Source organism: Halichoerus grypus, chromosome 5 (assembly GCF_964656455.1).
Source record: "Halichoerus grypus chromosome 5, mHalGry1.hap1.1, whole genome shotgun sequence".
NCBI lineage: Eukaryota > Metazoa > Chordata > Mammalia > Carnivora > Phocidae > Halichoerus > Halichoerus grypus.
Genome location: NC_135716.1, coordinates 142,707,735 through 142,731,549, shown reverse-complemented (window position 1 = coordinate 142,731,549; position 23,815 = coordinate 142,707,735). Strand labels below are relative to the sequence as shown.

The 23,815-nt window shown below is 41.8% G+C and overlaps 1 protein-coding gene across 2 annotated transcripts in view; it reads left to right on the top strand.

Annotated features, from left to right (window-relative positions):
• Positions 1–23,815, top strand: part of C8A (complement C8 alpha chain) — a 63,534-nt gene that overhangs the window by 14,361 nt on the left and 25,358 nt on the right. The window contains exons 2-7 of one of the 2 annotated variants that reach the window (XM_036122829.2): positions 2,552–2,654; positions 7,956–8,100; positions 9,078–9,225; positions 13,137–13,326; positions 15,835–16,035; positions 17,934–18,174. In XM_036122829.2, coding sequence (XP_035978722.1) covers positions 2,552–2,654; positions 7,956–8,100; positions 9,078–9,225; positions 13,137–13,326; positions 15,835–16,035; positions 17,934–18,174 — 1,028 coding nt within the window. The remainder of the gene's footprint in view (positions 1–2,551; positions 2,655–7,955; positions 8,101–9,077; positions 9,226–13,136; positions 13,327–15,834; positions 16,036–17,933; positions 18,175–23,815) is intronic. The other variant, XM_078073091.1, reaches the window with a different exon arrangement.

Genomic DNA, 23,815 nt, shown 5'->3' with positions numbered 1-23,815 from the left:
ATAAAAAGCATTTGCACAGTGAAGGAAACCATCAAGAAAACAAAAAGACAATCTACCGAATGGGAGAAGATATTTGCAAATGATATATCAGATAAGGGGTTAATATCCAACACCAACTCAATACCAAAAAACTAAATAATCCAATTAAAAGTAGACAGAGGATATGAATAGACATTTTCCCAAAGAAGACATACAGGCACATGAAAAGATGCTCAACATCACTAATCAATAGGAAAATGCAAATCAAAACCACAATGAGATACCACCTTACACCTGTCAGAATGGCTGAATTAAAAAACACAAGGAACAACAGGTGTTGGCGAGGATGTGGAGAAAAAGGAAGCCTTGTGCACTGTTGGTGGGAATGCAAGCTGGTATAGCCACTGTGGAAAATAGTTTGGAGGTTTTTCAAAAAACTAAAAATAGAATTACCATGTGATCCAGTAATTCCACTACTGGGTATCTACACAAAGAAAATGAAAACATTAATTCAAAAAGATATATGCACTCCTATGTTTATTGAAGCATTATTTATAGTAGCCTAGATATGGGAGCAACTCAAATGTCCATCAATAGATGGATGAAGATGTTGTGTGTGTGTATGTATATATATATATACATACATATTGAAATAGAATGAAATCTTGCCATTTGCAACAACAGGGATGGATCTAGAAAATATAATGCTAAGTGAAATAAGGCAGACAGAGAAAGACAAATACCATATGATTTCATTGATATGTGAAATTTAAGAAATAAAACAAATGAGGGGTGCTGGGCGGCTCATTCATTTAAGCATCTGCCTTCGGCTTAGGTCATGATCCCAGGGTCCTGGGATCTAGCCCCACATTGGGCTCCCTGCTCAGCAGGGAGTCTTCTTCTCCCCCTCCTTCCTGCTCATGCTCTCTCTCACTATCTCTGTCTCTCTCAAATAAATAAATAAAATATTTAAAAAAAGAAACAAAACGAACAAATTAAAAAAGGGAAAAAAACCTCTTTTTAAAAAAAATTTTATTTTATTATGTTAATCACCATACATCATTAGTTTTTTTTTTTTTTAAGATTTTATTTATTTGACAGAGAGAGACACAGCGAGAGAGGGAACACAAGCAGGGGGAGCGGGAGAGGGAGAAACAGGCTTCCCGCCAAGCAGGGAGCCTGATGTGGGGCTCAATCCCAAGACCCTGAGATCATACATCATTAGTTTTTGATATATATTCATTGTTTGCGTATAACACCCAGTGCTCCATGCAGAACGTGCCCTCTTTAATACCCATCACCAGGCTAACCCATCCCCCACCCCCCTCCCCTCTAGAACCCTCAGTTTGTTTCTCAGAGTCCATAGTCTCTCATGGTTCGTCTCTCCCTCTGATTTCCCCCCTTTATTTTTCCCTTCCTACTATCTTCTCTTTTTTTTTTTTTTTTAACATATAATGTATTATTGTTTCAGGGGTACAGGTCTGTGATTCATCAGTCTTACACAATTCACAGCTCTCACCATAGCACATACCCTCCCCAATGTCTATCACCCAGCCACCCCATCCCTCCCACCCCCCACCATTCCAGCAGCCCTCAGTTTGTTTCCTGAGATTAAGAATTCCTCCTACCAGTGAGATCATATGATACATGTCTTTCTCTGATTGATTTATTTCGCTTAGCGTAATACCGTCTAGTTCCATCCATGTGGTTGCAAATGGCAAGATTTCGAGAAAACAGACTCTTAAATACAGAGAACAATCTGGTGGTTGCCAGAAGGGAAGTCGTGGGGGAGGGGTGAAACAGATAAAGGGGATTAAAAGTACACTTATTTTGATGAGCACTGAGTAATGTATAGAATTACTGAATCATTATATTGTATACCTAAAACTAATATAACACTGTATGCTAATTATACTTGAATTTTAAAAATGGTAAAAAAAAAAAAAGATTAAAAAATTCAACATCTGATTGTCCCTAAAGAAGAAGGAACTCCTGCCACTTATAACAACATGGATGAACCTGGAGGACATTATGCTAAGTGAAATAAGGTGGACAGAGAAAGCCAAGATTGCATGATCTCTCTTACATGTGGAATCCAAAAGAGTGTAACTCATAGAACTAGTGAGTAGGATGGTGGCTACAAAGAGGGACGTGGGAAGGGGTGGTCAAAGTATAAAAATTTTCAGTTATAAGATGAATAAGTTCAGGGGATCTAATGTATAATATGGTGACTACAGTTAATAGTACTGTACTGTGTACTTGACATTAGCTAAGAGAGTAGATCTCTAGATCTCACCACACACACACACACACACACACACAACTGTGTGAGGGAATCACTGTATTAATTAGCTTGATTGTGGTAATCATTTCACAATGTATATTATACCATAACATCATACATCTAAAACATATACAATTTTTGTCATTTAGACCTCAACAACGCTGGGGAAAAATGAATCTGTTTTCAATACCTTCATACTAAAAGATCTTTTTGAATTTATAACAAAACTAAAAACTATTATCATAAGAATTTTAAAAATTGAAGCAGATGTCTCTCCCCTCTCTCTAGGAGAGTAAGTCGGGCTGTTCAGATCCCGAGCTCCACAGCAGTTAGCTGCCAGCTCAGCAACTGGTCAGAATGGACAGACTGCTTTCCATGCCAGGACAAAAAGGTAAGACATTCGTGACCAGTTTGGGGGCATTTGATATTTGAAAGGTGTACTAGGCATTTAAATGGAGATAAACAGGTCTATATATTGAGAGGTCTGGGGAGAAATCAGGTGTAGAAATAGGTATTTGGAAGCCATGGGCACATGGATGGTGGAACTTTTTCTGATTTGGTTTATAAGCCATTATTGGGCGAGTCTGCAAAAGATATGTATGCTGTGGCTTGTGTGCAGAGAGGTGGCCATTCAGACATGGGCCCACTGATCCCTGTGGCCTCTCTGGGTCCTGGTCAGTCTGCTGCCCTCCAGTGATGGTCATCGAGGGGGGCTAATGACCTGTGGGGACCTGAGAGATAAACCAGACAATGTTCCTGAGGATTCTACTTTCATGGTGAAAAGACTGACACACCCAATGAACAGGCATGAGTCTATCTTGCCCACCTACCTGGTTTTGAATAGTCCAAAATGGTCCCTAAAGCCAGTGGCATGTCAAGGAAAGAGGGACTTTGGGAGCATTCTGCTCTGCTAGAGAGGAGTATTAAAATCCTGATCTTGGTCAGGATCACTGGCTCATGGTGATGATAAAAGGCAGAATAACTTCTATTCTGTTTTATTACTATTTTAAAATCTCTACAGAAAACACATGCCTTTACTGTATGCACCCAGGGTGGGATGGCTCCAGGCTCCCACCTCTCCCAGTTGGTAGACCACTGCCTAGACCATGTGTATTGGCACATTACTGTCAAGTCTAAGTGTTTAAGCTCTGATTCTTCAGTTTAGATTCTGGCTTTGCACCCTATATGCTGTGTTACTCTGGGCATATAGTTTATCCTCTCTATGCCTCTGATTCCTTATCTATAAATGGAAATAATAGTACTTATAGCATAGAGTTATTATGAGCATTAAATGAGTAAGGTATGCAAAGTGTTTTCATGGCACCTGGCATACAATAAATGTTCAATAAATCTTAGCTGTTTTTATAATTACTATCTGTGTCCTTCTCTCCAACCAACTCCCACTGCCTGAAGCAAGACCTGATCTTCCCTCACCTGAGCTTCTGCAGAGCCGAACATGCTGGTGGTTCTCCTGCCTCCAGACCCACTCCTCAGTTAGATGCCGGGCTACTCTGTGAATGTTTGATGAGTTGTTCAAAATCAAATGGAATTCAAAATCATTACAGATGGAAACACAATTTGGACCTAGTTTATTCAGCTTCTAAGCCTGAAATTATTTATTCTGCCTCTCCTGTTTCTGAGATATGCCAAAGAATCCTAGCCTGCACTGTGCAAAAATATCTAGCTCCCAAAATCTCTTCTTGCTTTGATATCCTATGTTAGTTTTCTGAATCTGCTCTTACAAATTGTCACAAACTGGGTTGCTTAAAACAACAGAAATGTATTCTCTCACAGTTCTAGAGGGCAGAAGTTTGGCAGGGCCACGCTCCCTCTGGAGGCTCTAGGGGAGAATCTGTTCTTTGCTTCTTCTGGCTTCTGGTGACCCAACGGCAATCCTTGACTTATGGCCAATCTCTGCGCTCCAATCTCTGCCTCTGCAGCCACATTACCCCCTCCTCTTCTGTGTGTCTCCTTTGCGTGTCTGTGTTAAATCTCCCTCTGCCTTCCCCTTATAGGGACACTGTGATGACATTTAGGGCCTACCCAGATAATCCAGTGTAATCTCTTCATTTCAAAAACCTTAATAATATCTGCAAAGACCCTTTTCCCAAATAAGGTAACATTTACAACTTTCAAGGACTAGGACTTGATTTCTTTGCATGGCTATCATTTAACTTATTATACATCCAAAACTATATATTTTTTTCTCATGCGTTACAGTTTAGATAGCAGATAGCACAGGTGAATGGCTTACTATTTAAATCGGAATTGAATTACTCCCTTCATGACTCTAAACACACGTGATCCTTAAAATCATTAAATTCTGTTAATTACTTAAGTGAAAGACCACCCCTAATTTCTTCTTATTAATATGTTTTTTACCCCTCTCAAAATCACCCAAACAAAGATGTGCATTTCTGGAAAGAAACATTATCGACTAGCTAGAAAAGAAAATTATGTCTTAATGGTACCAACACTGGCACCAGCACGGAGAAGTCCCTACGGGAGTATCTGCACCAGCCTCTCTGCAGTGCAATGTCTTCATTATTTGATAACAACCCAGAAAATGGGGAGTTGGTGGGAATGAACCTCGTGTCTGTACCAGCATTCCAATACAGAAACCACAAGAAGGATGATAATGGCATTTATAGTGACCACTTATTAAATAATTTCTATATACCAGGCACTGTGCTAATGCTTTAATAAATTGTCCTAGTTGACTTTCATAGCCAACTGTAAGTGATTAGATAGATACCATTGTCCCTTTGGTTAGGTCACCCACAAAGAAAGAGGCAAGCCTAGACTTAACACTTGGGCAGTCTGATTCCAAAATGCCCATGTGCCTGACCACTTCACTCCACTACCTCCCCCCGAATTCTGTGGAGAGTCATAAGTGAGATTAGTGGCCATCGAATCCAATCCCCACTCAGTCATAAATCCTTCTGGAGTGCCCAATATCTGGCTACAAAAATGATGCTGATGTTGGTAACTATTATTAATGAGTGCACTCCAGGAACCAGGCCAAGTGCTGGCTTCTTTACATGTCTTATCACTAATCTTCACAAGACTCTCAGATCTCTCCTTCTACAGATGAGAAAACTGAGGGCTAGAGACATTAAGTAATTTACTCAGTGACACACAGACAGTAAGTAGCAGAACTGGCATTCCAACCCAGCTTAAAATGGGATTCAGAATAGTACTTAACCTCCTCAACTTGGGAGGATTAAATGAGATAAAGAATGTGAAGTGTCCAGCCATTAGTAAGCGCTCAATAAATGGTAGCTACCATCACCATCGTATTGGTAACTGCAGGTCTTAAAACTCTGGTGAACATTATGAAGGGTGAGAAGACTTGGCTCTACGCTGGTGTGCTGAGCACTCCTTTATGTACTGCATCTTGGCAAGATGTGGAAAGAGAATGAAAATATCCTAATATTTCTGTATTGATCATTAATTATAATCTCTTCCCATTGAGTTTACAATCTTATTAACTGGGAGGCAGGAAAGGCAAATGGACAGGTTTGCTCTTCACCTTTTTTTGCAGACCTCTCTGTTTCTTTACTAATGAGCAGTTGCGGAGGCAGAAGTAGGCCAGAAGAGAGAGAGGGCGAAGCTGCATTGCTGTACACGCACCCACTGGAATCAGCTGGAAAAGACTCCACTGATAATGATGTGGACACCACTTCTGTTCACTGAGCACCAATAATATGCCAGACACAGGGCTTGGTGCTTTCCCCACACATTCTCTCACTCAGTTCTCACAAAACCCTTTGAAAGTGAGGGGTCATCACATCCACTTTATATATTAGAAAACAGGAACTCAGAAAACGTAAGTGGCTTGCTCATGGTGAGTTGGTAAGTGACTCTGGGATCTGAACCCAGTCGGTCTAAATTCTCATGCTCATGCTCTTGCACCTACAGGACACAGGTGAAAGAATCATTAGTAACTGTAGTTAGTGAGGTCATCTCAGTTGACCACCTCATTTTAACAGACTTGAAAACTAAGGCACAAAGTACCAGGCACTGATACTTTATACAGCAAGTAAGAAATAGACTCAGGAATAAACAAACAAAAAAACAAAAAGCAAAACCAGACCTATAAGTAAAAGGAACAAATTGATGGTTGCCAGAGAGGTGGGGGTGGGGGACATGGGCAAAATGGGTAAGGGGAATGGGATATACAGGCTTCCAGTTATGGAATAAGTAGGCCACAAGGATGAAAAGTACAGCATAGGGATGTAGTCATTGGTATTGTAACAGCATTGTATGGTGATAGATGGTAGCTATGCTCGTGAACATATTATAAATAGAGAAGTTGAATCACTCTGTCGTACAACTGAAATTAATGTACTATTGTGCACCAACTATACAAAGAAAGAAAAAGAAAGAAAAGAAAAGAAATGAGAATTAGGCTAAGAACTCATTTTCCTTATTGCTCAAACCATTGCTTGCCTACTTCATTATGAACAATCTTAAAGGAGGAGATTGTGGGCTGATCCAAGGCAAGAGGCACCAGAAAATATGGCGCTGCAAATTCCCTTCTTGGACACTCTGCGTGGAGCTCTCCATACATTTCCTATTATTATCTATTTTATCTCCTCAAGTAGACTCTAAGCTAATTGAAGGTGGGAATAGAACCTCATATTTCTCCGAATAGCCTAGTGTTCAGCTTCTTCCTTCTACACTAGTGCCCAAAGCTGTATACCATATAGAAAGCAGTATCATGAAACCATAGAGCTCCAAGACTGGTATGCATTTTTATTCCTTCTGTCCTTCTTTGAACAAGTATTTGCTCATGTGCAGTCAAAGCTGGACCCAGGGACTCAGACGCTGTCTCTATCTCTTGGATGGCCTCTTTCTACATAGCAGGCTAGATGACCACTTGAGGCCCACAGTTCCCAGCAACTTCAGCAGAAAAAATTGTCTTTTCCAATAGTTCTGAAAGAAAATCTTCAGAGAGAATAATGATTGCCCTAAGGTTGAGTCATGAACCAATCCCTAAACCAACCATTGCAACTTGGCAGATAGGGTGCCCTGGCCGGCCCGGCCTAGCTCATATCCACAAATTCCCACGACTTAGGGGGTGAGATCATCCCCACCTGAACCATATGAGATATGTCCCAAGGAAAGAAAGGATGCCATGACCAGAAGAAATGGTACAGAGGGAAAGCAACAAACATCTTATAAAAGGGCCTCCTGCATAGACCATAGATCAAGTGTCAAATGTATGAAGCCAAATAAGACATGTCATCCTTTCGCCACTCCTCCCCCTATATGCAAACTGTCCTTAGACTAGTGAGAAAGGTAAATAAATAAGTAGACCAGGGATCACAACCTTATATGACAAGTGAGAGGAGAGAAGGAGGCACAGGGAACTCTAGAATATGTAGAGGAGGTGCATTATGAATCATGAAAGATGAACAGGTGCTAACTGGTTGAAGGTGGCGGGGAGAAGGTCCTTCAAGCAAGGTCTTTCATTTGATCTTTGGAGGCCCTATTCAATATTCCTGCTGGTGATTGTGCCACCTCTGGCTGAACACCACCATTTAGGAACACTTACCCCTCAAAAGACAGCTTTTTAGGCAGCTCTCAATCATTAGACAGTTAGTCCTCATGTTGAGCTGAGACCTGCCTGCATAAACCTTGTCTGATTGATAGACAATGAATGTGTCTGGTTCAAAATCCGATTTAGTACCGATACCGGAGCCTCCTGCAGCCAAACAAGTTTGGGGGAACCATGTGCAGCGGCGATGTCTGGGATCAAGCCAGCTGTCACAGTCCCACAGCTTGTGTAAGGCAAGCACAGTGTGGACAGGATTTCCAGTGTAAGGAGACAGGTGAGTAGCATTCCAGAGGGATAACAGCTGCACCCTGGCAGACTGAATGTGCAAAACAGTCACCCAGGAGCTTGTTAAAGTGCTGTCTCCTCAGCCCTTCCCCAGAAGTTGTCCTTCTGTAGGTTTGGGATGGGGCTCAGGAGCCTGCATTTTAAGCCAACCCAGTAGCCCAAGTAATTTTGATGTGAGTTTGTAGGAGTATCTGTTAATTCGTTTAGAAAAGGTCCAATTCACTCATTCATCCATTCACTGAATAAACACCGGCTGGGCATGTATGTGCTACCTGCTGAGCAGTGTGATACCTGCTGGTGACCCCGAGATGAAAAGCTAAAGTGCCTGACCTCAAGGTACTCCTTGTCTCTTTGGGAGAGAGACCTACGAGGAGTCGGTGGCAATACCGTGTGACAGCCAGTGTAATGGGCATAGGCCCATGGTCCAATGGCCCTCTCTAGCAGGGGATGCCCAAATCTGTGTTGGGGAGTCAGAACAGGTTTTAAGATGGCACTTGAGCAGAGACTTAGAAAGTAGCAATGAATTTGCTAGGAGAAAGGATGTGCAAACACACACAGGGATTTAAGGACTGGCAATAGGTGTTGGGAAGAGAGGCAGGGGATGGGTCCAGTAGAGTACTGGAGACCAGACTGTGGCATTTGGAAGAATGGGAATGGGAGCCACAGAACAATATAGGGCAAGGGGATGATGTGGCCAAGCTGACATTTAGAAAGATCACAGGAGCTGCCACGTGGAAGAATTTTAGAGGGGAGCCTACTGCAGGGCCTGAGCTGGGGGTGGGGCTCCAGGTGGGAGACAGAAAGGCTGGAAGGAGGGCAGAGGCAGTGAGGATGGGGAGATGATCATGGAGAGGGGTGAGGGGCTGTTTCAGAAGTGGGATGGATTGGGCGACTCTGGATGCAGGTCACGGGGAGAGGGTGGAGTCTGGGAGGGTCTGGAAGCATCCACAGCCTCTCCTCTCTCAGATCGCTGCCTGAAACGCCACCTTGTGTGTAACGGAGACAGGGATTGTCTTGATGGCTCTGACGAGGATGACTGTGAAGATGTCAGGGTCCCTGAAGATGACTGCAGCCAATATGACCCCATTCCAGGGTCAGAGAATGCAGCCTTGGGGTGAGTCCTGCCCTCGGGCTGTTTGGGAGCAGGGAATGGTTGCTCTTCAATCACGAGTATTATTTTGAGGACAGAAGAGGGTCTTTGTGCAGTGCGTCCGGTGAGGCAGCTCTCACTGTCCCCCTGAGGTGGCATATTGGTCCACTCAGGCTACTATGACAAAATGCCACACACTGGGTGGCTTATAAGCAACAGAAATTTATTTCTCATAGTTCTAGAGGCTGGAAGTCTGAGGTCAAGGTGTTGGTGGGGTTGGCTTCTTCTGAGGCCATTCTCCTTGGCTTGTCAATGGCCTTCCTTCTGTGTATGTCTGGGTCCTAATCGCTTTTCGTTTTTTAAAGATTTTATTTATTTGAGAGGGAGAGAGCAAGAGAGAGCAGGGGGAGGAGCAGAGGGAGAGAGAGAGAGAGAATCTCAAGCATATTCCTCTCTGAGCACGGAGCCCCATGTGGGGCTTCTTCTCATGACCCTGAAATCATGACCTGAGCTGAAATCAAGAGTCAGATGCTTAACTGACTGAGCCACCCAAGCGTCCTTCTCCTTCTCCTCCTCCTCCTTCAAGATTGATTTATTTTAGAGAGAGAGAGCGCGGGGGGACGCTTAACCAAATAAACCACCCAAGTGCCCCTGCTCCTCCTCCTCTTCTTCTTCTTAAGATTTATTTATTTTAGAGAGAGAGAGAGAGTGTGTGCGAGCACGGATAGGGCAGAAGAAGATGGAGAATCCTTAAGCAGACTCCCTGTTGAAGGTGGAGCCCAACATGGGGGCTCAATCCCAGGACCCCGAGATCATGACCTCAACCAAAATCCAGAGTCAGCTGCTTAACTCACTGAGCCACCCAGGCACCCCTAATCTCTTCTTATGAGGACACCAGTCATATTGGGTTAGGGCCCACTCTAATGGCCCCATTTTAACTCAATTACCTACATAAAGACCCTCTCACCAAAAAACAGTCAAATTCTGAGGTTTTGGGGTCCAGGACTTCAACATCTAAATGTTTAGGGGGACACAATTCAGCCCCTAATACTAATAAAAGGGGATTTTTTTGACTTTGAAAGTGACTGTGGGATAAACAGAGTAGAAGCATGAAATAGTGAGGTGTTAACTTGAGAAAAAGAATTCCCTCCTTACTGGCAAAAAGACCGCAGACCATGACCTTGCTCTCATGTGATTCAAAGGAGCATTTAAATATACTTCCTGAGTGTGCTTTGCCCAAACTGGACAGCAGGTTGGCCCCACCTCCACTCCCAATAGCTGACACTTTGATGGTTTTTCATTCTGCTTAAGATCTCAGAAGTCTTTTTCCTGGTGTCTTTTTTTTTTTTTTTTAATTTAAGCATGTTCCAGTTTTTAAATTTTTATTTATTGCTATAGAAGTAATACCTGTTTGAGGCAAAACCCAAAAGTCTTCCTTCGCCCTCCCCAACCTGCACTCTACCCAGTCACCCCCTCTCACTTCCCTCCCTGGAACTGACCCCTGTCAACAGTTTGGTGTAGGACTTTCAGATCATGTAAACAATGCACTGACAATATACATCGTATGGAAGATATGCCTATATGTATTGTGCAGGATAGACATAAGTATATTTTACATAAATGTGATTGTTTCTAACTTGCTTTTTTTTTTCTTGATAATATATTTTGAAGATTTCCCCCCACATTTTCTATTATTTTTCTAAGCAACATGGTGTTCTATAACAGGGTTCAGCAAACTATGGCCTAAAGGTCAAATTCAGTCTGTTGCCTGTTTTTGTCATTACAGTTTTATTGAGATGCAGCTTTCACCCCGCAGTGATGGGAGTTGAGTATTTGCAACAAAGACCTATGGCCTGTAAAGTCTAACATATTTAATATCTGGCCCTTTATAAAAAAAAGTTGCTGACTCTTCTCCATAGTATAACTACATGAAAATTTATTTGACTACTTCCTATTGAAAGATAGATTGTTCCCATTTTTTTCCTCTTATAAACAATGCTACAATGAACATCCTTGCACATTATCTTTGTACATGTGAGTATTTCTGCATAGATTTCCAAAAAGTGGAATTTCTCTAAATCTTTTCATTTTCACTGGGCCTTCTACAATCAGCTTTTCTAAAGATACACAGGCTTAGTAACCTTTTATGCTTAGAGGTTATAGTATAATCTTAGGACTAATTATTCCTTTGAGTTTTTGTCTGGCCCACCAGAGAGCCTATATTTATAAGCCAAAGGCAGAAACATGTTCAATGGGCAAAAAGACAGAAAGGTAAGGGGCAAAATAAAAGGAAGGAACACAGATTTTAGTGTCAAAAAATTTAGCTGTGACTATAGGCAAATTACCTAATTTTTCTGAGCTTCAATTTCTGCATTTGCAAGATTGTCATGAGGTTGAAAGTTAATGTATGCTAAATGTCTGGTAGAGTGTGTATTCAATTCACCATAGCTATTACTACATCACTTCCATTAATATGAAGAAAGAGACGGAGAGAAGAGGTGAAGAAGGAAGGTAACATACCTTGAATTTCTACTATATGCCAGGTACTCTATAATTATCCATTTATTCCTTCAAGGCAGGTTTTAGTCATAGTTAACCCCATGCTCATCTTCTGCCTTTGTGCCTTTTCATGGAGGGAATGAGCAAATATGACAAATGCTATGCCAAAGGTAATCACTGAATGCCATGTGAATACAGAGGAAGGAACAACTATCTGTCCAGGATAATCAAAGAAGGTTAGATAGAGGGGGCAATGTTTGAGTTGGGTTTTAAAGGCTGAATAGGAGTTTGAGAGGCAGAGACAAGCAATCATTTTATTATCTATACCATAAGTCCCTTTGATTGTTAGTCCTTGGATCTCTTAGCCAAATCAAAATGCTTTTGTTTAGTTAACCTTCTCTTTTTTAGAAAATTAAAGCTGTATTTCACCTGTGTAACACTGTTTGTGCCTAAATATGGTTCAACCATCTATAACCTAAAATGCAGTTCCTGGGCAGATGGATGAGAAATGCCCCAGAGGGGGAAGCAAGGGAAAGTATTTCTGGAAGGGTACTGGGCTAGGGGAGAGGAAGTATCATTTTTGGAGTGCCCAATATGTGCTACAACTTTACTTCCATTTTACTTTAATACTCTCATTTAGATGTCACAAAAACCATGAGAAGTAGTTTTATTATGTCCATTCTTCAAATGAGGAAAACGAGCTTCAGAACACATCTAGAATATGTCCAGATTCACAGAGCTAGTACATGACAGAGCTAGAAATTAAACAGGAGTCTCCATGATTTCCAAATTGCACCCTCTGACATTCCATGCCTCCTTGGAGATGATGGCCTTTCTGAGGATTAGAGTCTCAACTTAGCACTGAGAGTCAATATGTCAAATCTATTTTTTACCCGCAGAGCCTTTTTCTGAAACAGTACAAACAAAAACAACAACAGTAATGTTTATTCAGTACTTAATATATGCTAAGTACTTTGTGGTTCCTTTCCATGTTGTAAGGCATTTAGCTCCCTGAGGGCAGTAGTATTAACTGCTTTTTACAAATGACTAAACTGAGGCACAGAGAGGTTAAATGATTTGCCCAAGGTCACACAGCTAGGTGTGGCAGAGCTGGGAAATGGGCTCTGTGCTTAGAGTTTTGATAATTGTGCATATTCCTTTGTAATTCACACAACAAATTTTTAGGAGTGCCTTCTCTATGGAAGCACTGTTCTAGGTGCTGATGGAGCTGTCAAAGGGAACCTGGGGGCCTGGCTGAGCCCACTCAGGTTTCCAGTGTTACCCAAAGCGGAGTTTAAGGTACTTTGAGGAACCCTGGGGTTCACAGAACACAGTTCTAGAAGCTGCTGCTCGGCCCAGCAATAACATCTTCCAGAGGATGCTACTTTTGCCTTTCCAGTGCTCTCTCCCAGAAGGTGCCTGCCTTTTTGATTTAGGTACAATATCCTGACCCAGAAAGAAACTCAGAGTGTGTACGATGCCAGGTATTATGGGGGCCAGTGTGAGACCGTATACAACGGGGAATGGAGGGAGCTTCGCTATGACCCCACCTGTGAGCATCTCTACTACGGAGAGGATGAGAAGTACTTCCGGAAACCCTACAACTTCCTCAAGTACCACTTTGAGGTAAGTCTGCACAGGGCGCTCATAGGCCACTGTAGGGTGGGGGCGGGGAGAGAGAGAGTTCTGTTCCTGGAGATGGACTCCTAGCTTTGGAAGATTCTATTTCCTGTAGGGCTTGCTGGTGGCTGAAGGTCCCTTTACATCTGCCCCTACACATGCTCGGTGCTGAAGGGCACTGACAGGCAAGGGCAGGGCCAACGAGAGGCAGAACAGAAGTGTGACCATCCACCTGCCACATCTTGGCTCCATTCCATAATCAATGAAAACAGATTCGAGGTCCAGTTCTCTGGGCTGCTAGTCAGAAGACCTAGTTCAAGTCGTGCTCTGTTAGACTGTAAGTATTTGAGACCTTGAGCAGCTCCCTGCCCCTCCCTGGGCCCAGCTTCCCAGCATGTAAATTGGGGGTTAGGAGAGGAGGTAGCTGGGCAGTTTTCTGAGCCCAAGGCCCCTGTTTCACCAAGAGCAGCTGCCTACTGATCATCTCCTTTCTTGCTTTGTTTCAAAGTTCCAGTATAGTTAGCGCACAGTGTTCTATTAGTTTCAGATGTACAAAAACACCTCCACACAACACCCTTTGTTCATCGAAAGCGTACTCTTAATTCTCTTCACCTGTCTCACCCATCCTCTCCCCGCCCCCACCTCCCCTCTGGCAACCACCTGCTTGTTCTCTGTATTTAAGAATCTTTTTTGGATCGGGCGCCTGGGTGGCTCAGTCGTTAAGCGTCTGCCTTCGGCTCAGGTCATGATCCCAGGGTCCTGGGATCGAGTCCCACATCGGGCTCCCTGCTCAGCAGGGAGCCTGCTTCTCCCTCTCCCACTCCCCCTGCTTGTGTTCCTGCTCTCGCTGTCTCTCTCTCTGTCAAATAAATAAATAAAATTTAAAAAAAAAAAAAAGAATCTTTTTTGGATTGTCTCTTTCTTCCTCTGTGCATTTGTTTTGTTTCTTAAGTTCCACACTATGAGCAAAATCACATGGTGTTTGTCTTTTCTCTGATAACTTTCCTTATTTGTCTTTTCTCTGATAACTTTCCTATCTTGGTTTTCCATATGGGATTTTGTTTACAGAAAGGCTTCTGCTGTTGAGAAGCGCTTGCAAAATGCTGTGGATCCCTAAATTCTCTCCATCTCTAAAATTCTGTGCTCTCCTGGGCACTCATCTATAACCTAAAATCATGGCCAGTTCCAGAGCCTACTCCCGACCACTCCTTTCTCTAATCCTCCCCCACTCTGGGTGAGATGTCCACACTGACAGCTTCACCGGATGCTCACCGTGCACCAGATCGCATACTTCCACACAAATCCTCTCATTTAATCCTCACAACAACACAATGAGGTAGATATTATCACTGCCCCATTTTAGATAGGAAAAAGACCGAGAGACTCAGAGGGATAAAGTGTCAGGCCCAAAGGTCTACTGCAATAGATGGCAGAGACAAGATTCAAACCCAGATCTAGCTCAATGGAGCCCCGGCTCTATGTCATTTAGAAGGGAAGACAAATTATACACATTATATCCATATAGTTATATGCATTCTATCTTTACAGAGAGATGGTAGGATCCAAGGATTCTGAACAATTATTAGTCACATCCCCCCTCCCTCAACTTTCTCAAGAGAAAAATACTGACAGTAGGACAAGGCCAGGCTTATGGTTTCCCCCCTCTCCCCCCCAGCTTCCACCGCTGCTATCAGCCTCTGGTAAGCCGAGCTGGAAGACAAAGACGACACCGTTTCCCTAACCCTGAGGATGGTCTGGCGCTTACGTGTCCAGCAAGACAGACTAGGCTATGCTGTGACAACAAAGGATTCTGAAATCTCAGTGCTTTAAAGCAACAATGCCCTATGCTATGCATCCATCCCAAGGTGGAAGGAGCACTCATCAACACAGACACTCGGGACCCAAACGAATGGAGGCTCCATCTCAACACATGCTCTCGTGATTGCCGAGCGAACCACTCATGTGCTCTTAAGCCTTGTTCTCTCAGCTCAGACCAGGCACAAGACCATGCCTCCATTCAAGCTGGCAGAGACACGCAACCCTACCATGTGCCTGGAGTGAAATAACCGTGCATTTGTGGGCAGCACGAGAGCATACCTCTGCCTAGAGCTCCCACCACTCGTTCGGCTTCCTTGCCCCTTTCCTCCCAGATCCACACCCAGACGTGGCTTTCTGGATGTCTCCATTGCAGAGACAGGTGACCTTCTCTACAGGAAGGATAAGTCAGCTGGAAAAAAAATCCGTACTCGGAACAATACAGCATTTTATCAGAATCATGAGTGTGTGTATTTAAATAAATATTTTAACACTCCACTGAGCAACAAATAAACTAACTGCTATTTTTTCGGTATTTTAGTGAGTGAGCATCGATCTGATGCCTGGAGTAGCCTTTTAAAATAATTATTGATAAGAATCTGCTTTGTGATATTTTACAGAGCAAAGATTTAAATATTAAGCACAAATTGGAATATAAATCTGCGTGCACAAAGCTAACATCTGTTTGCTTCTTTTCAGGCCCTGGCAGATACTAGACTCTCCTCAGAGCTGTACGATGATGCACGTGACCTTCTTTCTAAAGTAAAAAATGACAAGTCTGTGTCGGCCGGAGTAACTGTTGGTGTGGGCCCTAAAAACAGCCCTGTAACACTGAATGTGGGTCTATCCGGGTCACGAGACTCTTCGTTCTTGAATGAGTTAAACAAGTATAATAAGAAGGTATTAAAGCATAATGCCTGTGTCAAACAGTATTCCGTAATCTGAGACTGAACGTGCATTACCTTAATTGCATTAAAAAGTACAGTAGTAATTGAACCTGCATTTGCTTGTGTAATTGGAAATGTCTGATCAGTGGTAATCATGTTTGTTTTTCTTACTACGCTTTTGCACACAGAATCATCACAAAGGGAATAAAATTGAATGATAAGAGTAGAACTCTTATCGCCTCACCCCATTCTTTTTCATGGTTACCTAGAACAAACAGGGAAATACTTAGAATAGTAATGTCTTAAAGAGAAAGCCAGGCCCTGTAAACTAGGTTGGGAAGAATTCGAAAGCGAGCCTTGCTTTTTGGAATAGATTGGAGGACTGGTGTGCTCTGTCAATCATTCACTGGTTCATCAAACATTCACCACTAACTTCCTATTAACCTGAGCAACCAAGCAATGCTCCTTTGAGGAAGGGACATCCACCTAAACTGGGGTCTAAAGACTAGTACAGGTTGTCCCGATGAAGGGAGGTGGGAGTCAGCCAAGGGTATTCTGGGCCTGGGAAACAGCAGTATGTAAAATCCTGGGGATGACAGATGGCCTCACACTAATGTGGGATTGCAAGGACTTCAGCCAGCTGACGCACAGGGTGGAAAGGGAACATAGGGAGTGATGAGGATGGAGAAATCGTCAGGGGCCAGAGAAATATTTACTGAATTGATTCAAAGTTTACCAAAATGCCTCAACAATATTGATGCCAGCACTGTGGGTTTAGCTGGGGCCCAAAAAATTATTCTGGATGATGAAAATACAGTTATGAAAATTAACTTATTCAACAAATACAAATTTCCATTCTGGAGCTTTGCCACCAAGTTAGCTATTGCTCTAAAGGGAAAGAATTGTTCTGAGATCTGGCTATTACATGGTCATGTGGACTTTTCTTGAAGCAGATGGTCTTTTCAAAATTTCACTATCACTTTGGATCAAGGTTTACTTGGAAGTAATGCCCATACACAATGCTCTTCCTCTTTTTTTTTTTTTTTTTTTTTTTTTTAGAGAGGGAGAGCGCAAGAGAGCCTGAGCAAGGAAGGGGCAGAGGGAAAGAGAGAGAATCCTAAGTGGGCTCCATGTCCAGCATGGAGCCCGATGTGGGGCTCGATCTCACAACCTTGAGACCATGACCTGAGCCAAAACCAAGAGTTGGATGCTTAACAGACTAAGCCACCCAGGCACCCCAATCCCATTCCTCTTGAACCAATCCAAAATTATCCCAGTTTTGTCTCTTTTTTATTATCTCAGGAGCTTGCTTTTCTTTATTCCTTAATAGTACAAGATTACCACTAGAACGTAAGCTCCATGATGGCAGGGGCCTATCTCATTCAAGATTACGTCCTCTGCTCCTGGCATAATGCAAGTGACTACAGGCTCTTACAGATACTTGTTCAGTAAGTTACATCAATAGGTAAGGTCGGCACTTCATGTCATCAAAAATATTCTTAAGCATAATTGTGAGTGGATACCGAATACTTGTGCAGGAGGTTGCACCATGCAGTGTTGTAATTAGAGCAGAGTAATTAGTGGAGGTGACAATGGACTGGGGGCAGAACAGAGTGAGCAACACCATGAAGCACATTGCAGGAACCAACCCAGATGAGAGTGGAGGAGAAGAGGACCTGAACAGGGGCAGTGGGAACAGAGAGGCAGGCATGAGAGAGGCAGCCAGGCACACACTGGTGTTTCATATATGCCTGTAAAATAGAATAATACTAACGTATTTATGCTCATGTGTTTACATGTAAATATATATTTCCCACAGCTACTAAATGCTACCTTTCGCATTATGTCATGTAGTAACATGTGCACTCTGTTTCTTCTCGTCCCTTATTCCATGGTGGTGGTTGCTGGCAGAAATATAAATTCCTGAGAATTTTCACAAAGGTGCAGACTGCTCATTTTAAGATGAGGAGGGACAATATTGTGCTGGATGAAGGCATGCTGCAAACATTAATGGAGCTCCCAGAGCAGTACAATTACGGCATGTATGCCAAGTTCATCAATGACTATGGCACTCACTACATAACGTCTGGATCAATGGGTGGCGTTTATGAATATATCCTGGTGCTTGACGGAGAAAAAATGGAATCACTTGGTAAGTAGGACAGAAGCTTTACATACACAGTGGCCAATGCATAAGCCAGGATGTGGTTTGCAGTTTTCTGAGCACTGACTATGAGCCATGTGTGATCTCATGGGGGACAACCGTGTAAGGTAACATACCTAATACTTGTGTAGGAGGTTGCATAGGGCAGTGCTGTAATTAGAGCAGGGAGACATGTGGAGGTGATAATGGACTGGGGGTGGGACAGGGGGAGGAGCACCAAGAAGTATGTTGTAGTAAGCACTGCAGTTCAGAGTATTATTATTTACAGGGAACTGAGGTCCAGAAGGGTGAAATGACGTGCTAGGAAGCATCACAAACAGGATTTAAACTCAGGCTTGTCTGGCTGCCCCAAACTATGTTTTCTATTACACTATAGTTACCTCTTTGATAATAAACAATATTTGGGATTTTGTTATTTAAAATGTTAAAACTTATAAATATAGATTCTTAGTTAATGGAACTGCCATATAATCAGTCCGTGATGCTAGAAACCTGGAGTCATCCAAGATTCCTCCTCCTTTACTCTGTAGATCCCAAAGAACCTTCAGTTTTGGCTCTGGAACAGCCCTCAGTCCACCCCTCTCCCCCACCTTCACTCCCACAGTGGTAGGCTGGGTTCCCACCTGTCACTTATCACTGCATTGGCTCCAAAATCTAGGGGAAGGCTCACCTCTGCAATCCATTCTCAACAACTGCTCCCAGAATGATCTTTCTGCTTTACTGATACAGTGATATCACTTCTTTGTCTAAAATCCTGAATGGTTAAACTCCTTAGCATGGCATCAAGAGCCTTCATGGTCTCACTCAGAATGGTTAGAACAGTGATTCTCGAAGTGTGGATTTTAACTACAGCATCAGCATCACCTGGGAACCTGTTAGAAATGTAAATTCTCAGGATCCCATCCCAAACCTACTAAATCAGAAACTGGTAAGAGGACCCAGTGGTCTGTGTTTTGATCAGCCCTCCAGGTGATTCTGATGCTCACTACAGTTTGAGAATGACTGACCTAGTCAATGAGTGAGTAGAAGGCGGAGAAATCTATCCATACTTCAAAGCTAAATTAAAATTCCCAGTTTCAAGAAGTTTCCCTGACTGCACCAGCCCATGCTGTCCGTTTCTTTCCTTCAGCACATTCATGTAAATTCCACACTCTTTAATCTTCAAAAGATAATTTTCCAAATTGTAATATTTTTCTCATCTAGATAGCAAGATCTTTGAGAGCAAGAATTATGTCCGACACTTCTTTATCTCTTTAGCACTCAGCACAGCATTAAGGAAGTAGTGAATGTATAAAACAAGACATGGAGTTTGAAAGGGGGCAATAATTTAGATTCCTGATTAGGGTCATTCATTAATTCATCCATCTATCCATGTATTCATTCTTTTATAATTCAAATATCTCTTGACTCTCTATTATGTATTTGTGCTAGAGATACAATGGTGAGCAAATCTAAATACGGTCTCCAGCCTCCTGCAGCAGAGTACTTCCTTCCTAATAGCAGGTCTTAAAATCAATGTATGGATCACAAACAACATCTTAACAACAACAACAAAGGAGAGACTAGAGAATATCATAGAGGATTACAGGTAGTGAATATAAGTTATTGCTTCAAGAAATTTTTTCCAGTTATACACGTATGGAGTCATGATATAAAACAAACAGTTTATGATAGGTCAATATAAAAAAGGAGTTTGAAAAACTTAATTAAAGTGGGTTTTAAAAGAATCATTCAAAAATGTAAGGAAGGAAACATGGTTATTAACATTTGTTGAGGACCTACTAGGTTCCAGGTGCTGTTGCATACATTCTCATTTTGTTTTCTTGACAACACTTGGAGGTTGGTATTATCCCAGTTTTAGCCCATAAATGCTGAGGCTCCTCAGGGAGGTTAATTACTTTGCCCAGAGCTGCAGGAAGCTGGCGTCAGAGCCCTGGACCTATGGTCTTTCCACCATGTGGTCCTGGGTAGAGCCTTTCATTTGGGCTCTGTCTTTGATGTTGGATTACTAATTAATTGTCTGGGGTGTCTCATGGCCCCTCCTCTTTAAAATCTGTGAGGCAGAAATGGGCTTGCAATGTGGTTAATATTCAAAAGGAGCCCACCAACAAATTGTCCCAGGGATAATTACCTCAGCTCTGTTTATAGAAAACCATATGTCGATAATAGCACAATTTGCTATTTGTGAAGAGCTGATTTTCTATAAATCCGGAAAGTTAGTGTTGCTTTTCTATAAATATGGAAATGTGCTAATCATCACCTCATCTGCTGGAGACCGCTAATAAATCAGAATTCCATTTACATATTAACCTACAAAGAACAAAAATATCTACCTTCTTTCCCTTTGACAAATAGAATCATGCATACCCTTCTCTCCATATTTGATATTTGTCTAGTTTCTTCTTTGTCTCTGTCATCCTCCATCTCTCTCTTTCTCTTTGGGTGCCTTTCTTTCTCTCTCTCTCTTTCCTCTTTGTTACGGTCTTTTTCTGTGTATCTTTGATCCATATCAAATAATAATATTTATATTCTATAAAATGCTTGTTCCTAAGAAACGCCCCGTGTGGTGTACGTTCATGTCCTCAAAGAGACGAGCTTGGTATAGAACAATTTAAGTGAACACACTGGCTGGTTTGCTCTGGAGGAATCTTTTGTCCTTGGGTTTGCCTCAGATCCTCTCTGGGTTCACCCCAGAGGATGCACAAGGCTGTTTTCTTCTCATGTATCCTTTAGATAAAATGCTTCTCCCTCAAAGGCAGCATGAAACCACACAACAAAAATAAAAGGATGTCTTACAGTTTTCAGTGTAAGGTCTTATAAAAGTCTCTGAAATGGTAGGACATTGATGAAAGAAATTGAAGAAGATACAAATAAATGGAAAGATATTCTGTGCTCACGGATTGGAAGAATACTGTTAAAATGTCCATACTACCTACAGATACAATGCAATCCCTATCAAAATTCCAACGACATATTTTTCAGAGAACTAGAACAAATGATTCTAAAAATTGTGCAGAACCACAGAAGACCTCGAATAGTCAAAACATTCTTGAGAAAGAACAACAAAAGCTGGAGACATCACACTCCCTGGTTTCAAACTATATTACAAAGCTATAGTAATCAAAACAGTATGGTATTGGCATAAAAACAGATACACTGATCAATGGAACAGAATAGAAAGCCCAGAAATAAACCCACACATATATGGACAATTAATTTACAGCAGAAGAGGCAAGAATAACCAATGGAGAAAGAAAATTCTCTTTAATAAACACTGTTGGGAAAACCGGACCACTGTTTTATACTATATACAAAAATCAACTCAAATGGTTTAAAGACTTGAATGTAAGACCTGAACCATAAGACTCCTAGAAGAAAACATAGGCAGGAAGCAATTGGTCTTGGCAATTTTTTTGGATCTGCCTCCAAAGGCAAGGGAAACAAATACAAAAATAAACAAATGGGATTCGGCCCAACTATAAAGCTTCAGCTCAATGAAGAAATCATCGACAAAATGAAAAGGTAACCTACTAAATGGGAGAAAATATTTGCAAATGATATATCTGATAAGGGGTTCATACCCAAAGTATATAAAAAACTGATACCACTTAAGAACAAGAAAATAAAAAATCCAATTAAAAAGTGGGCAGAAAATCTGAAGACATTTTTCTAGAGAAGATGTAGAGATGACCAACAGGCACATGAAAAGATGCTTGACATCACTAATTATTAGGGAAATGCAAATCAAACCCACAATGAGATATCACCTTACAGCTGTCAGAATGGCTATTATCAAAAAGACATAAGGGTGCCTCTATCTTTTTTAGTTAGTATTTTCATTTTCTTTGTATAGATACTGAGTTGTGGAATTGCTGGATCATGTGGTATAACTCTATTTTTTGAGGAACCTCCATACTGTTTTTGCCTATTTGCCTTTTTTTGGTGAGAACATTTAAGTTTTATTCTTTTAGCAAGTTTCAATTATATGATACAGTGTTATCAACTACAATCCCCATGTTATACATCAGAACTTATTCATCTTATAACTAAAATTTGTACCCTTTCAAAAACTTCTCCCTATTTCTCCCACCCTCAGCTCTGGTAATCACTTTTCTGCTCTCAGTTTCTATGATGTTGATTTTTTTTTTTTTTTTTTTGGCTCCACCATGCAGTATTTGTCTATGTCTGCCTTCTTTCTTTCTTTTTTTAAAAGATTTTATTTATTTGATAGAGATAGCGAGAGCAGGAACACAAGCAAGGGGAGTGGGAGAGGGAGAAGCAGGCTTCCTGCCGAGCAGGGAGCCCGATGCCGGGCTCGATCCCAGGACTCTGGGATCATGACCTGAGCTGAAGGCAGACGGTTAATGACTGAACCACCCAGGTGCCCCTGTCTGCCTTATTTCACTTATCATAATGTCTTCCAGGTTCATCTATGTTGTCACAAATGACAGGATCTCCTTCTTTTTAAAGGCTGGGTAATATTCCATTGGATATCTGTACCACATTTTCTTTATCCATTCATCTGTTGACTTACATTGTTTCCATATTTTGGCTAATCTGAATAATGCTGCTGTGAACATGGGAGTATAGATATATTTTCTAGATAATGATTTCATTTCCTTTGCATGTATTCACAAAAGTCGGATTGCTGGATATATAGGTAGTTCTATTTTTAATTTCTTGCGGCACCTCCATTCTGTTTTCCGTGGTGGCTGTACGAGTTTACATTCCCACCAACAGCACACGGGGTTCCCTTTATTCCACACCCTCACCTGCATTTGTGATCACTTATCTTTTGATAATAGATATCCTAACAGGTGTGAAGTGATATCTCACTGTGGTTTTGATTTGCATTTCCCTGATGATGAGTGATGTTGAGCATCTTTTCATGCCTTTGGCTGTTTTATGTATCTTCTTACTTAATCTTCCAAAGATCTCTACAAGAGGAGAGGTTTCCTTACTTCTACAGATGAAGGAAATGAGGCTGTAAACCTCTATCATTAGTAAATGAAAAATACATGAGTTATTTTGAGTCATAGTCCAGGCTTCTTTCCCTTTTATCCCAGCTGCCTTTGTCCAGACTCACAATCTGGGAATAATTCTGACTTCCTCCCTCTCTCCTCATATGTCTCATTACGTCCTCAGTACCTACCCTCCGGGCCTTCCGCTCCAGTCCCTTGACTGTTGCTCACCAGGTTATGCTGTGTTTTCTCTGCCAGTTCCCTCCACCCATGTTGACATGTAAAATGAGAAAAGTATCAGAAGTTAGTGGATATTCCATAAATATCTTTGGGACAAAGACGGTAGTGGTCTGCTCTGGACTCCTGTTTTGTGGTTAATGGAGATAGGTTCTAACACATCTGTTTCAGCTTCTGTGCCCTTTGTCTTTCAAAACATAGAAAGTAAACGAATGGTCCTCAAGACTCTAAAGGTTCATGATTATATGGATTTTGGCCATTTGAAAGAACTCTGCAAAGACCTTGTGGAAAGTGACATCTACTGATGCTTTAGCAGCACCGTCTGGCCCCATGAAAGCCAGCAGGCAGTGTGGTAGTAAAAATATCTTTTCCAACAGAGATATCTTTGCTTTTCATGTAGGCACTGCCATCGAAAGCTAATACTTTATGTC